General features: G+C 40.0%; 1 protein-coding gene across 5 annotated transcripts in view; it reads right to left on the bottom strand.

Annotated features, from left to right (window-relative positions):
- Positions 1 to 654: 654 nt before the first annotated feature.
- LOC137621550 (calcium homeostasis endoplasmic reticulum protein-like) overlaps positions 655 to 22,082 on the bottom strand; it is a 127,435-nt gene continuing 106,007 nt past the window's right edge. For 3 of the 5 annotated variants that reach the window (XM_068351936.1, XM_068351938.1, XM_068351937.1), the window contains exons 13-16: positions 20,088 to 20,270; positions 10,949 to 11,074; positions 6,192 to 6,374; positions 655 to 1,403 (exon numbers count right to left, since the gene is read on the bottom strand). In XM_068351936.1, the coding sequence (XP_068208037.1) occupies positions 1,127 to 1,403; positions 6,192 to 6,374; positions 10,949 to 11,074; positions 20,088 to 20,270 (769 nt within the window). In that variant the 3' untranslated portion in view covers positions 655 to 1,126. The remainder of the gene's footprint in view (positions 1,404 to 6,191; positions 6,375 to 10,948; positions 11,075 to 20,087; positions 20,271 to 22,082) is intronic. The other 2 variants (XM_068351940.1, XM_068351939.1) reach the window with 2 other exon arrangements.

Genomic DNA, 22,082 nt, shown 5'->3' with positions numbered 1-22,082 from the left:
TATTATTGAATCTGCTTTTATATATATATACATATATGCCTATAAACATGTGATATTTGATATACTGTATTATAAAATAGTATAATAAACTATTCATATCATTGCCTTACTGTACTCTATTTTCCTTCTTTAATAAACCTTCAAGGTTTTAGGGAAATGATTTTCTTTCAATCCATGCTGCCTTTCAATATTGATAACATTTACAATTACTCAGTAGTGACAAGAATATTTTGAATATGAAAGAGGATGGAAAAAAAAATGCTTAAATATTAAAACAATGCAAAAAAAAAAAAAAAAAAAAAAAAAAAAAAAAAAAAAAAAAAAAAAAAAATCTGAGACATTGACACAAAACATATGTATTTCATACATTTACCTTCTCTTTGACACTGTAATATCTTCTTTCCCACCATTATCCCTATATTAATGGGTTGGTTGCCTGATGGGTCTTCTCCAATGCCTTCAAGCAAATGCATCCTGTATCAGCAAACCTCTTCTCTCCATATCACCTTTTACCTAATCTCGCCATTTAATTTCTGCCTTCTTGATCTTCCCCCCTCCTCACAAGATCCTCAATAAAGGCCCCAGGTTTTTATATCTTTACTTCAACAATTAGGCTACACTGTTGAAGCTATGTAAAATAAAACAAATTTTCAGGAAAATACTTACATAACATTTAATTAGCTCAAATACAATTTACCTAATTATCTAGTATTGTACAGTAATTCTCAAATCCTATGCCAAGTACTGTATATAACATAATACTCCAGTACTATGAACCAACTTACATAAAAGTTATGTAATGTGCATATGAGCATATAGGACTTGAAGAGTCATTTATGTAAAACATACATAGGCAAAAGAGCTCCCTAACATATATCAATGGAATTCACAATCAACTTTTTACATAAGACCTTAAAAAAAAATGTATTCAACACATAATTATATCTCGGGATCAATTTCGATTGGTAGGTTTCTTCTGTAGTTAAAAATGCACATACATTGGCATAGCACTCAGAACAGAAAAATTTCAGCACAAACGTTCTATACCATTTACGGTAGTATGCTTACCATTCCTGTGTAACTTCTTTTAGCGCTAACAAATTGTTTACGAAATGAATATTCTGTATTAATACTTTTCCTCTGCCCTTGCTTTCATCCTATTGATAAAAGCTTGTCCTTTATTCTTTCTAAAAGCTTCATATGGGTCACTTTGAACACTGGGGACTCCTAGCCCTCGGAACCTTTCCTGGGGAGAGTCACGGATTTCTGCTGCTGAAACAGGGTCACTGATGCCTTGTTCCTTGACACCAAGGCCAGAGCCACCCCAGCCCATTTTTCGCAACATCTGGTGACCTTTATTATTTTCATCCAACCGTTGGTCTAACTTGGGGAACGCTCCACCCCTAATAAAAGAAAAAAAAATTTTCAGGAAAATTACATCAAAGTTACAGTTTTCAACTTCTAAGTACCTAATATTAGTGAAACAAATTAACTTGTCTATTTTTTTGAAATTAGCACAGTGAAATGAAGGAAATTCTTTAGCTTTCAGTAATGCAAGACATACCGTACCCTCTTAAAATAATTATGGTTTACATCAGCACACAATAAAAAAGTCTAGTAATAGATTTAGCAGGCATTACTCATACATACTATTAGTATAAAATTAAAGTAAAGTATCATTAAGGCTAAGTAACACGTAGGAACCAAGATAAAAAATATGTCTTTTACTTTCTTACTGAAGGGATTAAACAGACTACATTTAATGCATTACAATTAAGAGTACAGTTATGCCCTGCTTTTCGTTAATTCACTTTGTGGCGAGTTTTTCAAGCAACCAATTATCCTGAATCTCTGTGATAATCAAAATAGCAAATTTCACGGAGAATAACAAATTTAAAAAATTCATTATTTTTATAATCTTAATAACGAAATAATCATATTTTATAACACATTATAAAAATAATAAAATACGATAAAAACTAAATCAAAATACACTAAAGAATATCACAAACCAAGAAAGGATAGTTGAACAATAGTGTGATGGAAAACACACTTGACATGCATCTGCTGATGCTGCCCTGAGACTGTGTATTTTGTCTTTGTTGCTTACATAAGATTGAACACTATACTCTATAGACTGACAGATGAGAACCGATTAATGTGGCCTGGCGGATGATGTTGCGCTCCGTGGCCCACAGAGCACAATATCACCAAAGGGTATGCATCTAGGCTAGGCAGCATCTCCCCCTGTGTTCCACTTTGCATTTTACAATCCATACGTCGAGAAGTGTTACTTTGTACTCATGTGTTTTACTTATTACATTCAATCAAACCCTAGAGTGGTGATTATGATTGACTGTTTCGTAAATATCACCATTTTCTTCGTCATTCAACACAAAGCTAATACACTGTCATGATCATCATTCACGTTTCATTGGAGTGAATATTTTAGGTGAAAGCCCCATATAGAATTATTTAAAACTACTTGGGAATAAGATTATGTATGTAGCAAAATACTTTTGTTTAAAAATAACTTAGTTTTAGAAAAATATTCAATGTCTTGCAGCCTTAACCCTAGTAAGTTAAACGGGTATCTAATGTGCAGAAAGACTGTTTTGCTTCTGCGCTGCTTAGGGTCTGTTTTAAAGCAGATATTTACCCAGCAACGATTAGTTACATAAGAGATACTGCTGAGGCAACAACTGTCATTGTCCTATTTCTCACCATTTCATTGAAACTGACAATCAAAGTTTTTCTGGTAGCGTATATGCAACCCGGTCACTAGATATGATACTATGATGTATTTTCACGAGTTTTCCAATATTGACTATAATGCATTTATTTCTGTGAATATAGTGTTGATGCTTATATCTAACATTTATAGCTGATTTGGCAACATGATACAAATAGTATATCAGTTATAGGGTTGCCATTTATAGTTGATTATGACAATTTTCCTAATGTTTTTTTTTTTCTCGTTTCTGTTTCAGTCATGGATCGGAAAACTATCTGAAGAGCAGATTTTGAACATGTTATTCAACATTGATTAACACTGGGAGTAAATTAAAGGATAGAGATGAGCTAAATACTGTATAAAGGTAGATAGTCTCCATAAAAAAGACTATCACCTTGGAAATGAGGACAACCTCACAGCTGTGATGGCAGAGCCTCCCCAGGAGGTTTCTGTGTACCAACCAGTTGCTTTGATCCTTGATGAACCCCCTGTGTAATATACTCCATCATAAGTATAAAATATCTCACACTGACACATATATATATATATATATATATATATGAACATATATCACAAGCACACGTGATTTTAATTAATGTAAATATCACCCACGAATGGCATTTAATACCGAATTCTATCTTGGGAATATATATCCACTTGGAATTCATTTTATGGTAACAGCTTCTGGCCGGGTGGGGATTCGAACCACCACCTGTACGGCTAGAGACCATGCTGGCAGGGACCCTACCGACTCAGCTATCAAGAGAGACTGATAGCTGAGTCGGTAGGGTCCCTGCCAGCATGGTCTCTAGCCGTACAGGTGGTGGTTCGAATCCCCACCCGGCCAGAAGCTGTTACCATAAAATGAATTCCAAGTGGATATATATTCCCAAGATAGAATTCGGTATTAAATGCCATTCGTGGGTGATATTTACATATATATATATATATATATATATATATATATATATATATATATATATATATATATATATATATAAACATACATATATATATATATATATATATATATATATATATATATATATATATATATATACATATATATATATATGTGTGTGTGTGTATATATATGTATGTATGTATGTATACTTTATTATTATTATCATAATTATTATTACTTGCTAAGCTACAACCCTAGTTGGAATAGCAGAATGCTATAAACCAGAGGACTTCAACAGGGAAAATACCCCAGTGAGGAAAGGAAATAAGGAAACTACAAGAAAATTAATTAACAATTAATATCAAATATTTCAAAAACAGTATCAACATTAAAATAAATATTTCATATATAAACTATAAAAACTTAAAAAAACAGGAGGAAGAGAAATAAGATACTGTAGAATAGTGTCCCCAAGTGTACCCTCAAGCTAGAGAACTCTACCCCAAGAGAGTGAAAGCACAGATATGATTGATCATGTATGTAGTAAATAAAAAAGAAATTATCAAATTACAAGCAAAATATACTTACTTAGCTATATGTATGTATACATACATACATACATACATACATATATATATATATATATATATATATATATATATATATATATATATATATATATATATATATATATATATATCATGCTTTGTGAGTTCAAGTCATGTAGTAACAACAGACAATTGGTTTACACCTACAAGAATCCTCCATGCAATTCTTTCATGCAGGATATTTTAAAAAATATTTACCATATTTTAGTATTCTTTATTATATAAACTTATTTTGCTATAATTAAAATTTTATAGAAACAATTTTCATCAGTCTCAGTTTATAATTTTTATTAGAAAAAATATTTCTGATACAAACTTTTTTGGCAGCTATAAATTTCCCTTTTTCACTTTCCTTCCCAGACTGTACAGTTTTCATCCTATGTGGCTAATTTTTTTTTACTGAAGATGCCTCAGGGAGTACTAAAACTGCTATCAAAGTATTTCCATCAAATAATAAGTACAAAGGCACACAGGGCCCTCAGAGTCTTGGTGTATGAAAATGTCAAAAACTTTTCATGTACTAATTAATAAGAATTTAGCAAGTTATTTTTGGGCTTTTTATCAGGTATAACCCTGTTGTGGACATCTTGAAGTCAATGTCGAAAAAAGACCCTGAAGAAAAAATCATCTCTCAAAATAACAAGAGAATTAGAAACAAGCAGTTACAAATACTCTACCCATTTACCTGTTATGCTATCAATTTACACCTTTACCTGTCCAGGATTAAATCACATAGTAACGTTTTAGAAAAATTCTCCATGTCCTGTAGCTGTAACATACATATGCAGTAGTAAGCATGTACTGTATAGCACAAAGGACTCTAGTTCCATAATTGTGAGCTTGGTTACCCTAGCCTAGCCTCATGTACAGTATTCAGTTGTGCACTTATAGTATAAACTGGGTATAAATAAAAATATCCATAGGAGTGTGGGAAAGTGTTATGAGTGAAGGAATGGTTTGTAACAGTGTTACAGAAATATAACCTCAAGCCCTGTATTAATGCAACCCTCTAAATGTTTTTTAGTGAGCTAAGACAAAGACTTGCCTTATATTCTAAATTTTTCCACATTCTTTTCTTGGCCAACAAATCCTCAACCATCACATATAAAAGGTCTATCTATATACCAAGGCACTTCCCCCAATTTTGGGAGGTACCTGACATCAAACAAATGAAAAAAAGGGGACCTTTCCTCTCTACGCTCCTCCCAGCCTGACGAGGGACTCAACCAAGTTCGGCTGGTACTGCTAGGGTGCCACAGCTCACCCTCCCCCGTTATCCACCACAGATGAAGCTTCATAAGCTGAATCCCCTACTGCTGCTACCTCCGCGGTCATCCAAGGCGACAGGAGGAAGCAGCAAGGCCTACCAGAACTGCGTCACAATCCCTTGCCATTCATTCCTATTTCTAGCACGCTCTCTTGCCTCTCTCACATCTATCCTCTTATCACCCAGAGCTTTCTTCACTCTATTCATCCACCCAAACCTTGGTCTTCCTCTTGTACTTCTCCCATCAACTCTTGCATTCATCACCTTCTTTAGCAGACACCCATTTTCCATTCTCTCAACATGGCCAAACCACCTCAACACATTCATATCCACTCTAGCTGCTAACTCATTTCTTACACCTGTTCTCACCTTCACTTCTTCATTCCTAACCCTATCTACTCAAGATATACCAGTCATACTCCTCAAACACTTCATCTCCAACCCATTCAATTTCTATCTCTCGTCACTTTCATTCCCCTCAACTCCGATCCATACATCAGTTGGTACAATCACTTTCTCATACAGAACTCTCTTTACATTCAAGCCTAACCCTCTATTAATTAAATATTTAGGCGATTCACATCTACCTAATGATTATTGTTTTACTTCAAAATAAGAGTACTGTACAAACCTTACCAGAAGAACATGGAAACACAAAGTAAAGAACGAAAAACTTACATGAAAGAAGGTGGTGATGGGCTTCGTGACCGTGATCTTGTAAATGGTACTTTAGTTGGAGAGGACTTGGGTGATCTTGACCTTGACCTTGAACGAGACTCAGATCGTCTAGGAGACTCAGAACGTGAGCGACTTCTGCGTGGTGAAGGTGTGCGAGATCGGTGTCTAGATCTAGGCGGTGTTCTGGAATATTAAGGGCATTTTTAATTAAAAAGAAGGTAAGAAAAAGTAAACATTTTAATCTGAATATCTTCATATAAAAGAACCAAAAACATTCATGTTCCTTATACCAGACAGCTTATGAAAGGATTGATTGAAAAATGAAATTGCCATTCAGACTCAAAATGAAGAGTCTATATGATAGTTAACAGGCCCATGCTATTATAAGGGATAGAAACTAGGGCACTTGAGAGGAAAGCGGAGGGACTTTTGGAAAGAACCGAGATGAGGATGGCGAGATGGATGGCTGGAATATTCATTTTTGTAAACGAAGGAGAGTCTAGATATAAGAAGAATGTGTCATATATGTAATGTAAAGCAGAAGACTAGGGATACTCATCTGAGACACTGTGGCTGTATAATAAGAAGGGATGAGGAGAACCAATTAAGAGAGCTAAAAACATATCAGTGGCAGAGCGGAGGAGTCTGGGATGTTGGCAGATCAGATGAATGGTTGTGGTGAGGAGGAATATGAGTGAGGTGGGACTCGGGGAAGATGCAAGGAATAAAAATAGATGGAGAAAGAAGACTTGAGCAATTGACTCTGTTATAAAGTGGGACTAACAAGGTCAAAAGAAGACATGTTTCTGTACATAAATGTTTAAGCAAAAAGGACTCTTAATAAAATCAAGGCTGAATTAATTATATATAGTACTGTAATGAAAAACAAAAGTCAAGAAACTAAAATTATGATAATCAAGGTAAATAAAAAATAATCCATATCGTAGAATAAATGCTTTAAAAGATAACTTCACAAGAACAAGATTTTAATACTAAAATTATTTCTACATGGTCTTACATTCAAAATACTTCTCTCTCGAAGCTACGTAAATGTTGATCTCTACCATAAAAAAAATAAATCTTAAAAGTAATTTGTACTTTTCTAAGCTATACATGTGTCCTTTAAAATAAGGAAATGTTTTCAGCAAAGTCGAAATAGCCGTTGAAATCGTTAACACAGCAGTTTATGACAAGTGGTAAACGTGGGCAAGCACCCCTATTCCCCCACCTGTCGGAAGCTCTTCATATTTTACATTTGGCTCAGGACTGAGAGGGATGGTTTATATGGCAAGTTTAACTCTACAGGACTCAGGTTGGTATAGATAGGAAAAATACATATTACTTTCAAAATTTGTTACTTGTTTCTACAAGTATATAAACCTTTCCTCCTTTGAAATAAGGAATCTCACTGACTGGTGGGTTGGAAATCCCCTTAAACTGAACTAGTTGGTTATCTTTCTTCCATAAACGTGTCCATTTGTCTGGTCCCGCATAGGAGAGGAGATGATCCTAGCAACCTCCTATTTGTCTATCATAGGGCAGAATAGACTGATAGGGTCTGGCCTGTCCAAGAAAATTGGTAAGTGGTCAAAAGAGAGATCCCTTCCCCTTAAGGGGATAGCAGCCCAGAATAATATACCTGGTGTCTCATGATCAAAGGGTTGGTAACAATTCAAATTCCACCATCCTCCCCCTTGTTGGAGAGGTTGGGGAAATTAATTCTCAAGATTATAAGAATGCAATTCAGTAGTGTAGCTTATCAGCATCAAGTCAGGCCCAGCGAGAACCTCTTCAACTGCTTAGTTCCAAAGAGAGGGGACAGAAAAATGAAGAGGAGCCAGTAATTCTACTTTTCATTCCAGGTTTACATCTATATGGTACCATAGACAAGATGCTTCCTGTTTTGTGTGGAAGCTGGGCTGGCTACACAACTAATTGAGCAGCCACCATAAGACCGAGCACAAAGTTGTCAAGGAAAATGTGGGTCTACTCCCGTAGGTAAAAGACCGAGGTGTTTTGGCATTTCCAAACCCCAGCCTTCAACATCTGACCAAATGAAAGATTCCTCTTGAAGGCTAGGGTGGGGCTGATACCCCTAACTTCTAAGCTCTGATACCAAGCTGGTACCTCGAACTTCTCAGTGGCCGAGGTGTAAGAGCCAGAAACATATCTTGTACATTTAACTATCTTTGTCTCGAGAGTGGGGGGGAGAGAATCTTATTTGACCTGCTGGAAGGGAGAGAACTCTCAGATCCACAGGTCTGATTGTCAACTCGATCCAGAGCCTAACTAGTCAGATCTGATCAGGAATGGCCTCCACCCTTAGGGGGCACCAAAGTGTCTAACAATGACTTAAGTTATCTGCAAAGGTGGAACCAAGGTCACTTTCCCCAGACCGTTACACTCACGATGAGTGCAATGATTTCTATAAAGGAACATTCTAACACGGGATTGTCAGCCTATATCAGCACCAGTCCATGGTCTGGTGTCTTAAGGGCAGACAAATCCCGAGTTCCCACCTACCCAGCTGGGTAGAGGGTGCAGCAAGTTGCTCCAGTGATTCATTCCTCCCCACCGAATAGGATCGCTTTGCCCCAAGGATGGAATCAGCAATGTAACAGGAGGCTGAAGAAGGCCAAGGAAAGCCAACAATAGCAGGAGGGGGAAGAATCCCTGGCACTGATCACAGAAAAGACAGGAGTAGCTCATACTCTTCCCTCTGCTAATCAAATGAGGGGGACAGACATGGCCCAGTACTTCCTCCCTCCACCCCAAACACTTGATCTTCCATGACAGCCTCGTGTGATGCCATACACTCAACTCGCTCTACTAAAGTATAGCGACTTGAGGGAGGATCAGGAGTCCATCGTCCAGGTAGGAAGGGTGATGGAGGGCACTTAAGCACCTCCGTCATCCAGTTAAAAAAAAAAAGTGTATGGAGTCATACACTCTGGTCTCAACTAGCTACTGGGGTAGCTGGGGAAATAAGAGCCACAGCCCGGGGGGGGGGGGGAATTAATGGGCCAGGAACCAATTAGGTGTTGTTCACTTCCGCAAAAGACGCCTTCCTGGACTTCTTCGCTCACTTCCTCCTCTTCTTACAAGCATCAGGATTAGAGTTGGAAGACAAAGACGAGGATGAGGAAGAGGAGGAAGCTGGAAAATGCATATGTTTTTCCTCTTGCCAACCCTCACCTTACACTTTGCAAGCAGAGGAGTTGAGGACTGATTGACCACCGACAATCATGCTCCCTTGCGGGGAGAAACCATACAAATTTCTCAACAGGAACCACATCACTGGGGAACATTGTCAGAGGGAGGGGGTAGGCACACTTGAAAGGGGCTTGTGACACAAACACAAATGGGGTCACAGACATAGAGGGAAATGAGGTTATGGGCACTGGATCCCTAGGTGCAGTACAAGGACAGGAGTGGCAAAATCACAGCTCAATGGGTCAGGGGTGATGCACAAGGTAACAAGCACTTTCAGCCCTTGAGCAGACTTACATCCATACTTCAGACGTAACACCCTCAAATAATGGCGCTTTTCTAACCAGCACTGGTGTCAAAGAACGAGCCTTTACAGTCCTTTTAGACTTTGGAAGGGGCACCACTTGGAATATCACTGTGGTCAATGACATCAAACATGCCTTTCACCACTGGCATCAACATGGAGATACCAGGGGAGAGGTAGCCTTAGCTACCAGTTCCCTTAACAAAGTCATAGAGAACATAAATGAAAGACCCAAGCCTTCCTTACAGCACACTCAGTAGCAGTTTACACAGCAACAGAAGAACCTCCAACTTCTAATGGGGTGCAGTAAACTCTGAGGGAACCCCACACACCACCAGAACCTGACAAGCTTACTGAAGTAGCTCTGAGGGCTCCTTGCTCTTTAGGCATACTCCTGGGGACGGTAGAAAACGCACTTGATGAGAGAACAGAAGAGGCAAAAGACTTCTTCGGTGCCTTGTTGGGCATAGCCCTGACAGATCCCAGATAAGGATTAGCATTCTTCCCCCACTTCAAGGAATAAACCTGTCACTGCAAAGAAGGCCATGACCTACACTCAGCATACAGGGATGATTGCGAATAATATTGCCCCCTACAAGAACCACTAAGATAATGTGGATCTATACTGGTTGCAATGTTCACCCTTTCCCCAGCAAATACCAACTTCCTGTTTCACATCCATAATCACAAGAATAGTCCTCATACACCATGTAAAAAAGAAAATTAAAAAGTTTAGTAGGAACACAACAGTAGGTCAGTATTTGTTGTGGCCGAAAACAAAAGTGATGTGTTTCTGGAAGACAGGTAGAAGGGCAGGGCTTATCACCCATGCTCACCTCTTGTTAATGACTTCAATAGCCATTACAGCCCTGCTGAATACACATTAACCATTTTAAAGGACAAAAGGTTTGTATACGCATAGAAGCAAAATGTATTTTAACAATGAATTTCATAAGTTCAAATGATGATATTCATAATTCTCACTGCCAAATGCTTGGGTAGTTAGTATTGTTGTATTTTTTATGAGCAAAGGAATAGGAATCTGGGGTCCATCATAGGTTGCATTGCAGGTATTTATATAATTGATGGATTTATAGGAATATTTTTTATTTCACCTAAACTTCATAAGACAATGGGCTGTTGGAAACAGACTAAAATTGGCAAAAGATATATTGTCCTGGTTTATTGAGAATATTCACAGGCACTCCTCATAATCTCCAAAGGTTTTTCAAGTTTTACTGACCTGGAAAGAGACCGAGATCGAGATCTGGGTTTAGGCATTCGTCTTACATGTGGTGGACTTTGACTAGGAGAACGGGATCTGGAGCGAGACATAACCTTTTCTTCAACAATCTCTGGGCTTACTGACCTGAAAAGCACAAAAACAATTATAACTAAACAGTCTTTCATACTTGGATTTCAAAGTACAATTAGCCCTCTTTAATTCAAAACTTTGTGGAATGTAAACTCCCACAGCCTGTTACGTTTTAAATCTGCCGTCATAAGTAAATACTACAGATAATATAGACTTTTACTTTGCTTAAATCAATGTTCGATAGTAGACTGGGATTTAAACGTCATTCGATTTTGTCAGATGATCTGTAGCTTTAGCCGACAGCATAACGTATATGTACTGAAAGATGTTTATAATAATCCTTGTTTTCGATGGTAGCTGAACTTTCTTTAATAATTTTTGTACTTTTCTATTATCAATTAAAGATGTATTTTAACAACAGCAATTACATGCTTTTTTATTTGGGTTTTGTGTCAGCTGTTTTTAAGGTCACGACGGTATCACGATTATGCTCACATATAGTTAACAGAGTATTGTTAATATGATTTAGCTCCCTATTACATAATCCTTGAAGAAAAGAGGAGCACAGATCAATGAACTCGACCAGTTTATTAAAATACGCATCGAACAACAACAACAGACGAATCAGCTGTTAGTGCTAACGATCCGCAGCCATCTACGTAGGCTACGCGATGTAAACAAAGATAATGCATGTCCATATTAATGAATGTAATTAAGTTTATCTTAAACTATCGCAAAATAATTATAACAGCTTAGTTTATCTAACCTTACAAAATCTTTTGATTTTATACTATCTTAGAGTGAAATACATTCACAAATGAAGAGCCGTGATGTACTGTAAACATGCTAAATTGTAAACATCTACATCTACAAGTATGGATATGCATTTATTTGTAAAATTGGATTAAATTTTTGGTACTATAATAAAATCTAAAATTCATTAGTTTGTAAGTTTAAATAGATTCTTATTAACCATATATTATTCAAATTTTGCATTTACAGTACAAATAAGTTACAGAACTTGGAATGGTAATGTTGGAGCTACTTCTTATAAATCATTGTCATATCAATCTATACTTTGTTAGGTACCAGACACATTTTGGCATTTCTTTTTATAAATCTTTTCATTATACCCTTGATATCTTACTCCACGGAACACTTGCAGTGGACATCAATACAGAAAGTAAAAACTTTTGGTATGACAATGCTGTTGAAAACTTGTTTGATACATGAGTCGGTGACAGTTTGTCTTCTAATTTTACCCGAATCTGTAACTCACTTTATCTCTCACAAAATACCTTTTGTAACCTTAAATAATTACTCATTAAGGTGCATTATAAACTTTCAATAAAATTACTTCACTAAGATCAATAAATAACACAATGAAAAAAAATAATGTAAAACCATTACTAAAATGTTATTTTCATTAGTAAAATAAATTTTTGAATATACTTACCCGATGATCATGTAGCTGTCAACTCCGTTGCCCGACAGAAATCTACGGTAGGGATACGCCAGCGATCGCTATACAGGTGGGGGTGTACTCAACAGCGCCATCTGTGGTCAGGTACTCAAGTACTTCTTGTCAACAAGAACTCAATTTTCTCCTCGGTCCACTGGTTCTCTATGGGGAGGAAGGGCGGGTTCTTTAATTCATGATCATCGGGTAAGTATATTCAAAAATTTATTTTACTAATGAAAATAACATTTTTCAATATTAATCTTACCCGATGATCATGTAGCTGATTCACACCCAGGGTGGTGGGTGGAGACCAGCATACATGTTAACAAAGAAGCTAAGTATCCCGTATTTCATTTTATTAGTTATTCAAAATAACAAACATAAAATAAATAAGTACCTGGTAAGGAAGTCGACTTGAACCATTACTCTGCCTTTATTAAGTACGTCTTCCTTACTGAGCGTAGCGGTCCTCTTAGGATGCTGAACGACTCTTAGGGGCTGAAGTATAAAGGGCTGCAACCCATGCTAAAGGACCTCATCACAACCTCTAACCTAGGCGCTTCTCAAGAAAGAATTGACCACCCGCCAAATCAACCAGGATGCGGAAGGCTTCTTAGCCGACCGTACAACCCAAAAACAACAATAAAAAGTATTCAAGAGAAAGGTTAAAAAGGTTATGGGATTATGGGAATGTAGTGGCTGAGCCCTCACCTACTACTGCACTCGCTGCTACGAATGGTCCCAGGGTGTAGCAGTTCTCGTAAAGAGACTGGACATCTTTGAGATAGAATGATGCGAACACTGACTTGCTTCTCCAATAGGTTGCATCCATAACACTCTGCAGAGAACGGTTCTGTTTGAAGGCCACTGAAGTAGCCACAGCTCTCACTTCATGTGTCCTTACCTTCAGCAAAGCAAGGTCTTCTTCCTTCAGATGAGAATGTGCTTCTCTAATCAGAAGCCTGATGTAGTAAGAAACTGCGTTCTTAGACATTGGTAGAGAAGGCTTCTTGATAGCACACCATAAGGCTTCTGATTGTCCTCGTAAAGGTTTTGACCTTCTTAAATAGTACCTAAGAGCTCTAACTGGGCAAAGTACTCTCTCCAGTTCGTTCCCCACCAAGTTGGACAGGCTTGGGATCTCGAACGACTTAGGCCAAGGACGTGAAGGAAGCTCGTTTTTAGCCAAAAAACCGAGCTGCAAGGAACATGTAGCCGTTTCAGATGTGAAACCTATGTTCCTGCTGAAGGCGTGGATCTCACTTACTCTTTTAGCTGTTGCTAAGCACACGAGGAAAAGAGTTTTTAATGTGAGGTCCTTAAAAGAGGCTGATTGGAGCGGTTCAAATCTTGATGACATAAGGAACCTTAGGACCACGTCTAGATTCCAGCCTGGAGTGGACAACCGACGTTCCTTTGAGGTCTCAAAAGACCTAAGGAGGTCCTGTAGATCTTTGTTGGTGGAAAGATCCAAGCCTCTGTGGCGGAAAACCGCTGCCAACATACTTCTGTAACCCTTGATCGTAGGAGCTGATAGGGATCTTACGTTCCTTAGATGTAACAGGAAGTCAGCAATCTGGGTTACAATGGTACTGGTTGAGGAAACTGCATTGGCCTTGCACCAGCTTCGGAAGACTTCCCATTTAGACTGATAGACTCTGAGAGTGGATGTCCTCCTTGCTCTGGCAATCGCTCTGGCTGCCTCCTTCGAAAAGCCTCTAGCTCTTGAGAGTCTTTCGATAGTCTGAAGGCAGTCAGACGAAGAGCGTGGAGGTTTGGGTGTACCTTCTTTACGTGAGGTTGACGCAGAAGGTCCACTCTTAGAGGAAGAGTCCTGGGAACGTCGACCAGCCATTGCAGTACCTCTGTGAACCATTCTCTCGCGGGCCAGAGGGGAGCAACCAACGTCAGCCGTGTCCCTTTGTGAGAGGCGAACTTCTGAAGTACCCTGTTGATAATCTTGAACGGCGGGAATGCATACAGGTCGAGATGGGACCAATCCAGCAGAAAGGCATCCACGTGAACTGCTGCTGGGTCTGGAATCGGAGAACAATACAACGGGAGCCTCTTGGTCATCGAGGTAGCGAACAGATCTATGGTTGGCTGACCCCACAGGGCCCAAAGTCTGCTGCAAACATTCTTGTGAAGGGTCCACTCTGTGGGGATGACCTGACCCTTCCGGCTGAGGCGATCTGCCATGACATTCATATCGCCCTGAATGAACCTCGTTACCAGCGTGAGCTTTCGATCTTTTGACCAAATGAGGAGGTCCCTTGCGATCTCGAACAACTTCCTCGAATGAGTCCCTCCCTGCTTGGAGATGTAAGCCAAGGCTGTGGTGTTGTCGGAGTTCACCTCCACAACCTTGTTTAGCTGGAGGGACTTGAAGTTTATCAAGGCCAGATGAACCGCCAACAACTCCTTGCAATTGATGTGAAGTGTCCTTTGCTCCTGATTCCATGTTCCCGAGCATTCCTGTCCGTCCAAAGTCGCACCCCAGCCCGTGTCTGATGCGTCCGAGAAGAGACGGTGGTCGGGGGTCTGAACAGCCAATGGTAGACCTTCCTTGAGAAGAATGCTGTTCTTCCACCACGTTAGAGTAGACCTCATCTCTTCGGAAACAGGAACTGAGACCGTCTCTAGCGTCATGTCCTTTATCCAGTGAGCAGCTAGATGATACTGAAGGGGGCGGAGGTGGAGTCTCCCTAACTCGATGAACAGGGCCAGCGATGAAAGTGTCCCTGTTAGACTCATCCACTGCCTGACAGAGCATCGGTTCCTTCTCAGCATGCTCTGGATGCATTCTAGGGCTTGGTTGATCCTTGGGGCCGACGGAAAAGCCCGAAAAGCTCGACTCTGAATCTCCATACCCAGGTAGACAATGGTCTGGGATGGGACGAGCTGGGACTTCTCTAAATTGACCAGGAGGCCCAGTTCCTTGGTCAGATCCATAGTCCATCTGAGATTCTCCAGACAGCGACGACTTGTGGGAGCTCTTAAAAGCCAGTCGTCTAAATAGAGGGAGGCTCTGATGTCTGCCAAGTGAAGGAATTTCGCAATATTCCTCATCAGTCTGGTAAACACAAGAGGTGCCGTGCTTAGGCCAAAGCACAGGGCTTGGAACTGGTACACAACCTTTCCAAAGACGAATCTTAGGAAAGGTTGGGAGTCTGGATGGATGGGGACGTGAAAGTATGCGTCTTTCAGGTCTAACGAGACCATCCAGTCCTCCTGCCTGACCGCTGCTAGGACCGACTTCGTCGTCTCCATCGTGAACGTCTGCTTGGTGACAAAAGCATTGAGAGCACTGACGTCCAGCACCGGTCTCCAACCTCCTGTCTTCTTGGCTACCAGGAAGAGACGGTTGTAAAAGCCCGGGGATTGATGATCCCGGACTATGACCACCGCTTCCTTCTGTAGCAAGAGCGACACCTCTTGTTGCAACGCTAGCCTCTTGTCCTTCTCCTTGTAGTTGGGAGAGAGGTTGATGGGAGATGTAGCTAGAGGGGGATTGCGGCAGAACGGAATTCTGTATCCCTCCCTTAGCCACTTCACAGACTGAGCGTCTGCACCTCTGCTCTCCCAAGCTTGCCAGAAGATCTTGAGTCTGGCTCCTACTGCTGTCTGGAGAGGAAGGCAGTCAAAACTTGCCTTTTGCGGACTTGGAACCCTTCTTGGACTTGCCACGGTGACTGTCTGCACGGGTACCTCCTCTGCTGGAGGTTCTGCCACGAAAGGGCGGGATGAACCTAGAAGCAGGTGTGTCAACTGCTGCAGGGCGGAAGGGTCTAGGCACGGAAGATAAGGTTTTAGCCTTACGTGCCGAAGAAGCCATCAGGTCATGAGTATCCTTCTGGATAAGTGAGGCAGCCATCCCTTTAATCAACTCCTCCGGAAACAGACACTTGGAGAGAGGAGAAAACAATAACTCTGACTTCTGGCAAGGAGTGATACCAGCAGATAAGAAGGAGCAAAGATGTTCTCTCTTCTTAAGGACTCCTGATACATATGAAGCCGCAAGCTCACCAGACCCATCCCGAATTGCCTTGTCCATGCTAGACATGATCAGCATGGCCGAGTCCTTATCTGAAGGGGAAGTCTTCCTGCTTAAGGCTCCCAAACACCAATCGAGGAAGTTGAATATCTCGAAGGCACGAAAGACTCCCTTCAACAGATGATCTAAATCGGAAAAAGACCAGCAGATCTTTGAACGTCTCATAGCCAACCTGCGGGGAGAGTCAACCAGACTTGAGAAGTCGGCCTGGGCAGAGGCAGGAACCCCCAAGCCGGGTTCCTCTCCCGTGGCATACCAGACGCTCGACTTAGAAGCAAGCTTGGGAGGAGGAAACACAAAAGAGGTCCTTCCCAGTTGCTTCTTGGAATGCAACCAGTCCCCCATAACCCTCAAAGCTCTCCTAGAAGATCTGGCAAGAACAAGCTTGGTGAAGGCAGGCGCAGCAGACTGCATGCCCAGAGCAAACTCGGAGGGAGGAGAACGAGGGGTTGCAGACACAAAATGCTCAGGATACAAGTCCCTGAACAAGGCAAGGACTTTGCGAAAGTCTAAGGAGGGTGGTGAAGACTTGTGCCCTTCAGTATCAGAGTGAGGTTCATCCAGATGTGCAGCTTCATCATCCGATACATCATCATCCGAAAGTTGAGTTGTGAGTGGCAAAGGCAGAGCAGCAAGCTGAACGGCTGAATCCGGCAGAACGGGTGCATGCGTACCTGCGGATCCAACATCATGCCTCTGTTGGTCGATCTGCGAGCTGGCAACAACAAAAGCAGAGGGCTGGTGTGTGGGAGGGGCTGTGGTGGGCTGAGGAGCATGCGGTATGGTATGCAGAGCATGCTGTAAGGTATGCGGCTCATGCTGCATGGTATGCGGAGCATGCTGTAAGGTATGCAGAGCATGCTGCATGGGCTGAGGAGAATGCCGCATAGTGCTGGAACCCGGCAACTCCTGATGCGGCAGCTCACGCATGTTAGCAGATGGTGCAGCAAGAACATGCGTCTGGCAGGGAGGACTGCGCATCGATGGAGGAGCTCTCACAGGTGGAGTGTGGGAGCAGGTAGCCGCAGTATCTGCTGAGCGCACAACCTCTGCGGGTTGTAGGTTAACAGGAGAGGTGTTAACTTTCTCGGCATGATACTCCTGCATGAATGCCGCAAGCTGAGACTGCATAGTCTGCAGCATGGACCACTTAGGGTCTACTGTGGTTGGAGCAACAACAGACGGAGCAGTAGCCTGTTGAGGGACCACTCTACCTCTCTTGGGAGGTGTGCAGTCATCAGATGACTGTGGCGAGTCCGAACTGACCCAGTGGCTACACTTGGGCCGTTGGACTAGCTCGGAAGGGACCTTGCGTTTGAGCGGTCGTGAGACCTTGGTCCACCGTTTCCTCCTGGAAACTTCTTCCACAGACGAGGAATGTAAGGGCTCATTCGTCTGTATGTGGATGGGACGATCCTTAATAGATACGTCCGCAACCACTGAGGATACATCCGTGCGCCGATCAAGGCCTGCCGAACCCTTTGGTCCTTCGACATTGCTTCTCCCCTGGGCTTGGGAGCTTGCAAGAGGTCCCGGACTGGGAGGACGACTGGCACGCACAGATGTACCCTCATGCGCAACACTGACACTGACACTATGCACATCACTAGCACTAACACTTCCCACTGCACTCTTCGCTTTCAGCTCTCTGACATCTGCCAAGAGCTGATTGCGGTCACTAACAAACGACTCCACCTTCTCACCGAGAGCCTGAATGGCACGCAACATATCAGCCATTGCAGGCTGAGCACTCGTAGCAGGTTCGGGAGTCACCACCACAGGGGAAGGAAAAGGTTGAGGGGCATGGGGAGAGGAAAAATCCATAGAGCGAGAAGAACTCCTCCTATCTCTCTCCTTCTCTAACCTACGTGCATATCTAAGGAATTCGTTAAAATCGAATTCCGAAAGCCCAGCACATTCCCCACATCGATCTTCCAATTGACAGGATTTACCCCTACAATTGGAACATACGGTGTGAGGATCTATAGAGGCCTTCGGAAGACGCCTAGTACAAGTCCTAACACTACACTGCCTGTATTTAGGAACTTGGGACTGGTCAGACATCTTGAATTTAGAAGTAGTCAAGGGGGAATTCCAAAATTAAGCAAAGTTCGTTAACCAATGAATCAAATTAATTCCAAAAGCTTGCTAAGCTAAGGATAAAGCTTCCTGAACAGCGAAGGCTAAACTTTAGAGCAAATACATCACCAAATCGTGAACAATAACTCCAAAATCAACAGCGTATCCAAGTAGGTCTTGCCGGCGGCACGACAGAGGAAAAATTGAGTTCTTGTTGACAAGAAGTACTTGAGTACCTGACCACAGATGGCGCTGTTGAGTACACCCCCACCTGTATAGCGATCGCTGGCGTATCCCGACCGTAGATTTCTGTCGGGCAACGGAGTTGACAGCTACATGATCATCGGGTAAGATTAATATTGAAAAATATGTGTTACACCTTGGATCGAGAAACACACTAACATATAATCTAAATTGACATAGGAATTCCAAAGTATAAAATTTACTTTTAAATAATACTTATTACATATCAAAAACTCAAAATGTAAAAAAAAAAAAATCTAAGTTCTTTATTCTAGATCTTTGAGGTCTTTCTATATTACCAAAAATCTCTGGTTAATTATTTGTAACTTCAAAGTGTATGCATAATAAATACACCATCATCATCATCATCTCCTCCTACACCTATTGATGCAAAAGGTCTTGGTTAGATTTCGCCAGTCGTCTCTATCTAGAGCTTTTAATTCAATAGTTCTCCATTCACCGTCTCCTACTTCCCTCTTCATAGTCCTCAGCAATGTAAGCCTGGGTTTTCTTACTCTTCTAGTGCCTTGTGGAGCCCAACTGAACATTTGGTGAATTAATCTCTCTTAGGGAGTGTGAAGAGCATGCCCAAACCATCTCCATCTACCCCTCATCATGATCTCATCCACATATGGCACTCAAGTAATCTCTCTTATAGTTTCATTTCCAATCCTGTTCTGCCATTTAACTCCCAATATCCTTCTAAGGGCTTTGTTCTCAAATCTACTAAATCTATTGGAGATTGTTTCATTGTCATACCATGACTCATGTCTATAGAGTAACACTGATCTCACTAAACTGGTATATAGTCTGATTTTTAAATGTAATTTAAGGTGATTTGATTTCTAAATTTTACTTAACCTAGCCATTGTCTGATTTGCTTTTTTCAATCTTTTACTAAACTCCAATTCTAAAGACCCTGTATTGAAGATCATAATTCCTAAATACTTATATGATTCTACCTCATAAATCATTTCTTCCAATGATATTTCATCTTCCATTGCATACTCCATTCTCACCATCTCTATTTCTTCTATTTATCTTCAGGAAACAAATACACACGAATAATTATATCACGATCATCCACACACCTAAAGCACTATACAGAGAAAGAAATACCAAGGGTTCAAAGGATGAACTAAATATCAACCCTTGGTTCTGACTGCAGTATTCTTATATTGCATTTTAGGGTAAAAGACTGAACTGAGGTTAAAACAGGGAGAATTTACCTATATCTTCTAAGAGGCTGATCAGATGGCTTTTCCTCCTCCTCTGGGGGAGGTTCGATCACAACAGGCGATGGAGATCTTGACTTCTCTCTTACTCCCTCTGTTATATCCATTTCTTTTCTTTTGACAGACTGACTTTTATCTTTGTAGTAGTCATAAAGGCCTAATTGTTCCCATCCTTCACTGAAAAATAGGGAAAAAAAATATTTATAAATTATTTCGTGAAAATATCTCTGAAAAAAAAAAAAACTACTTTACTACAGTATATACGTAGTTTTAATGGTACAATAATTAAAAAAAAAAATTTCAATTAAAGCTTGAGGACAATTTGCATAAAATCAGTGTTATACTAATGTTACTGATTTAATCAGCTCTTAGTTTAAATTAAACCTTATACATAAAAGGTACAGTGACAATTCTTGATACGAAAGCTTCTGCATACGAAAAATTCTTGCTGCAAAACAAGATTCAAAGATTTTTCAGACTCATATTACGAAAAATGCTTCATGCTATGAAATGAGGTATGGTACGAGAGCCCAGCCACCACAAATGCTGATTTTATAACTTGCTGTACTGTCTGTTCTAATTATACATTGCAATTACAGGTTATAAACGAGTAGGTTATGTATTGAATGATCCAAATGGTTGCATTTCATTGATATTAGCACAGTTTAGCCTTATAATAAAATTTAATGTGGTGTTTTTGTAGGGTGTGGAACAAATTAGGCTATTTACATGTAAAAGGAGACTCAAAATGCAAAGAAATTATGGTACAACAGCCATTCCGGAACCAAATGATTTCGTATTGTATGGCACTACTCTACCTGGTCTGGCCTGTAATGATCTTTCACTAAGAATAGCTTTGTTTTAGGCGGCGTGTTTTAGAAAAGACATGCTAAAAGATCGCCTTTATCTAATTTATTTTGATTTTCTAAGGATACAGTATGTAAAATAACATAAGTAATAACATCCTCTTAACGTAATCAAAATTTGATAAGATACCTGTCACTATAAAAGCTAGCTATACAGTACACTATTGGTTTTGTAATTTAAGTTGTCTTATACTATAGATATGGGATAAATAAAGTTTGCCCTAAAAATAAAATTATCAAGCAAAATGTAATTCAGGCCATAAAGAAAGAAAATATTTTCCTTATTTTGAAAACGAAGTCTACTCTATCAGATTAGAAACAACTACTGTACTATTAACAGAGGACTTATTATTATTAAAAATTAGTTTCATGAAATCTGAGACATTCTCAAATCTCTTAAGGCTTGCCTACAGGATTTAAATCTTTATAAAAATTGGAATGAGTTGAAATTAATCCTTAAAACACCATTAAACATATTCTACGTCCAATATTTCTAATCCTTCAGCTCCAGTAGGTGTATCATGTTAAATTATTACTAGCTTTTTCTTTCTTTTATCATTTAAAATTATCTATATTACAACGTGTAAAATTATAAATCAATGGAAAGAAAGTTTATTCAACTACTACACTATATGGTATCAGTCTTAAAAGTCTTATCTTTAACAGAGTTTGTACTAAGATAAGTCGAGTAAAAGGTTTCGAAAAATGGGCTGGACCTTGGGCGCAAAATATTTTGGTGAGGGGTTGATCATCAAAGGGTTAAAGAAATTGGACAAATAGGCAAGTAGAAAAGCAGTCCAGGAGTATTGCAATTGGAGCTGAATAGACATTGTTAATGTTAAAATTTAATTTTTTTTTTTGCTCAATGAACTATTAAGTTTCTTCTCTCTTCAAACTTCAAGCTATCATAAAATGAGAGCCTTTTGCACATCATGAATGAAACCTGCAATGAATAACTTCTTTTTACAATTGACTGTTGCCTCTCTAATATAATAGGACCAGTTCTTAAGTTACATCATGTAATGGGTAATGGCTCACTTCTTTATGATCTAGTTTGTGGGGGGACTGTTAAGCTGTCATCGGTAACGATGGACTACTATTAGTTACTGTATATTTCCGCGTA

Source organism: Palaemon carinicauda, chromosome 28 (assembly GCF_036898095.1).
Source record: "Palaemon carinicauda isolate YSFRI2023 chromosome 28, ASM3689809v2, whole genome shotgun sequence".
Lineage (NCBI taxonomy): Eukaryota > Metazoa > Arthropoda > Malacostraca > Decapoda > Palaemonidae > Palaemon > Palaemon carinicauda.
The sequence above is the reverse complement of the archived record's forward strand: the minus strand, read 5'-3'. Positions and strand labels throughout refer to the sequence as shown.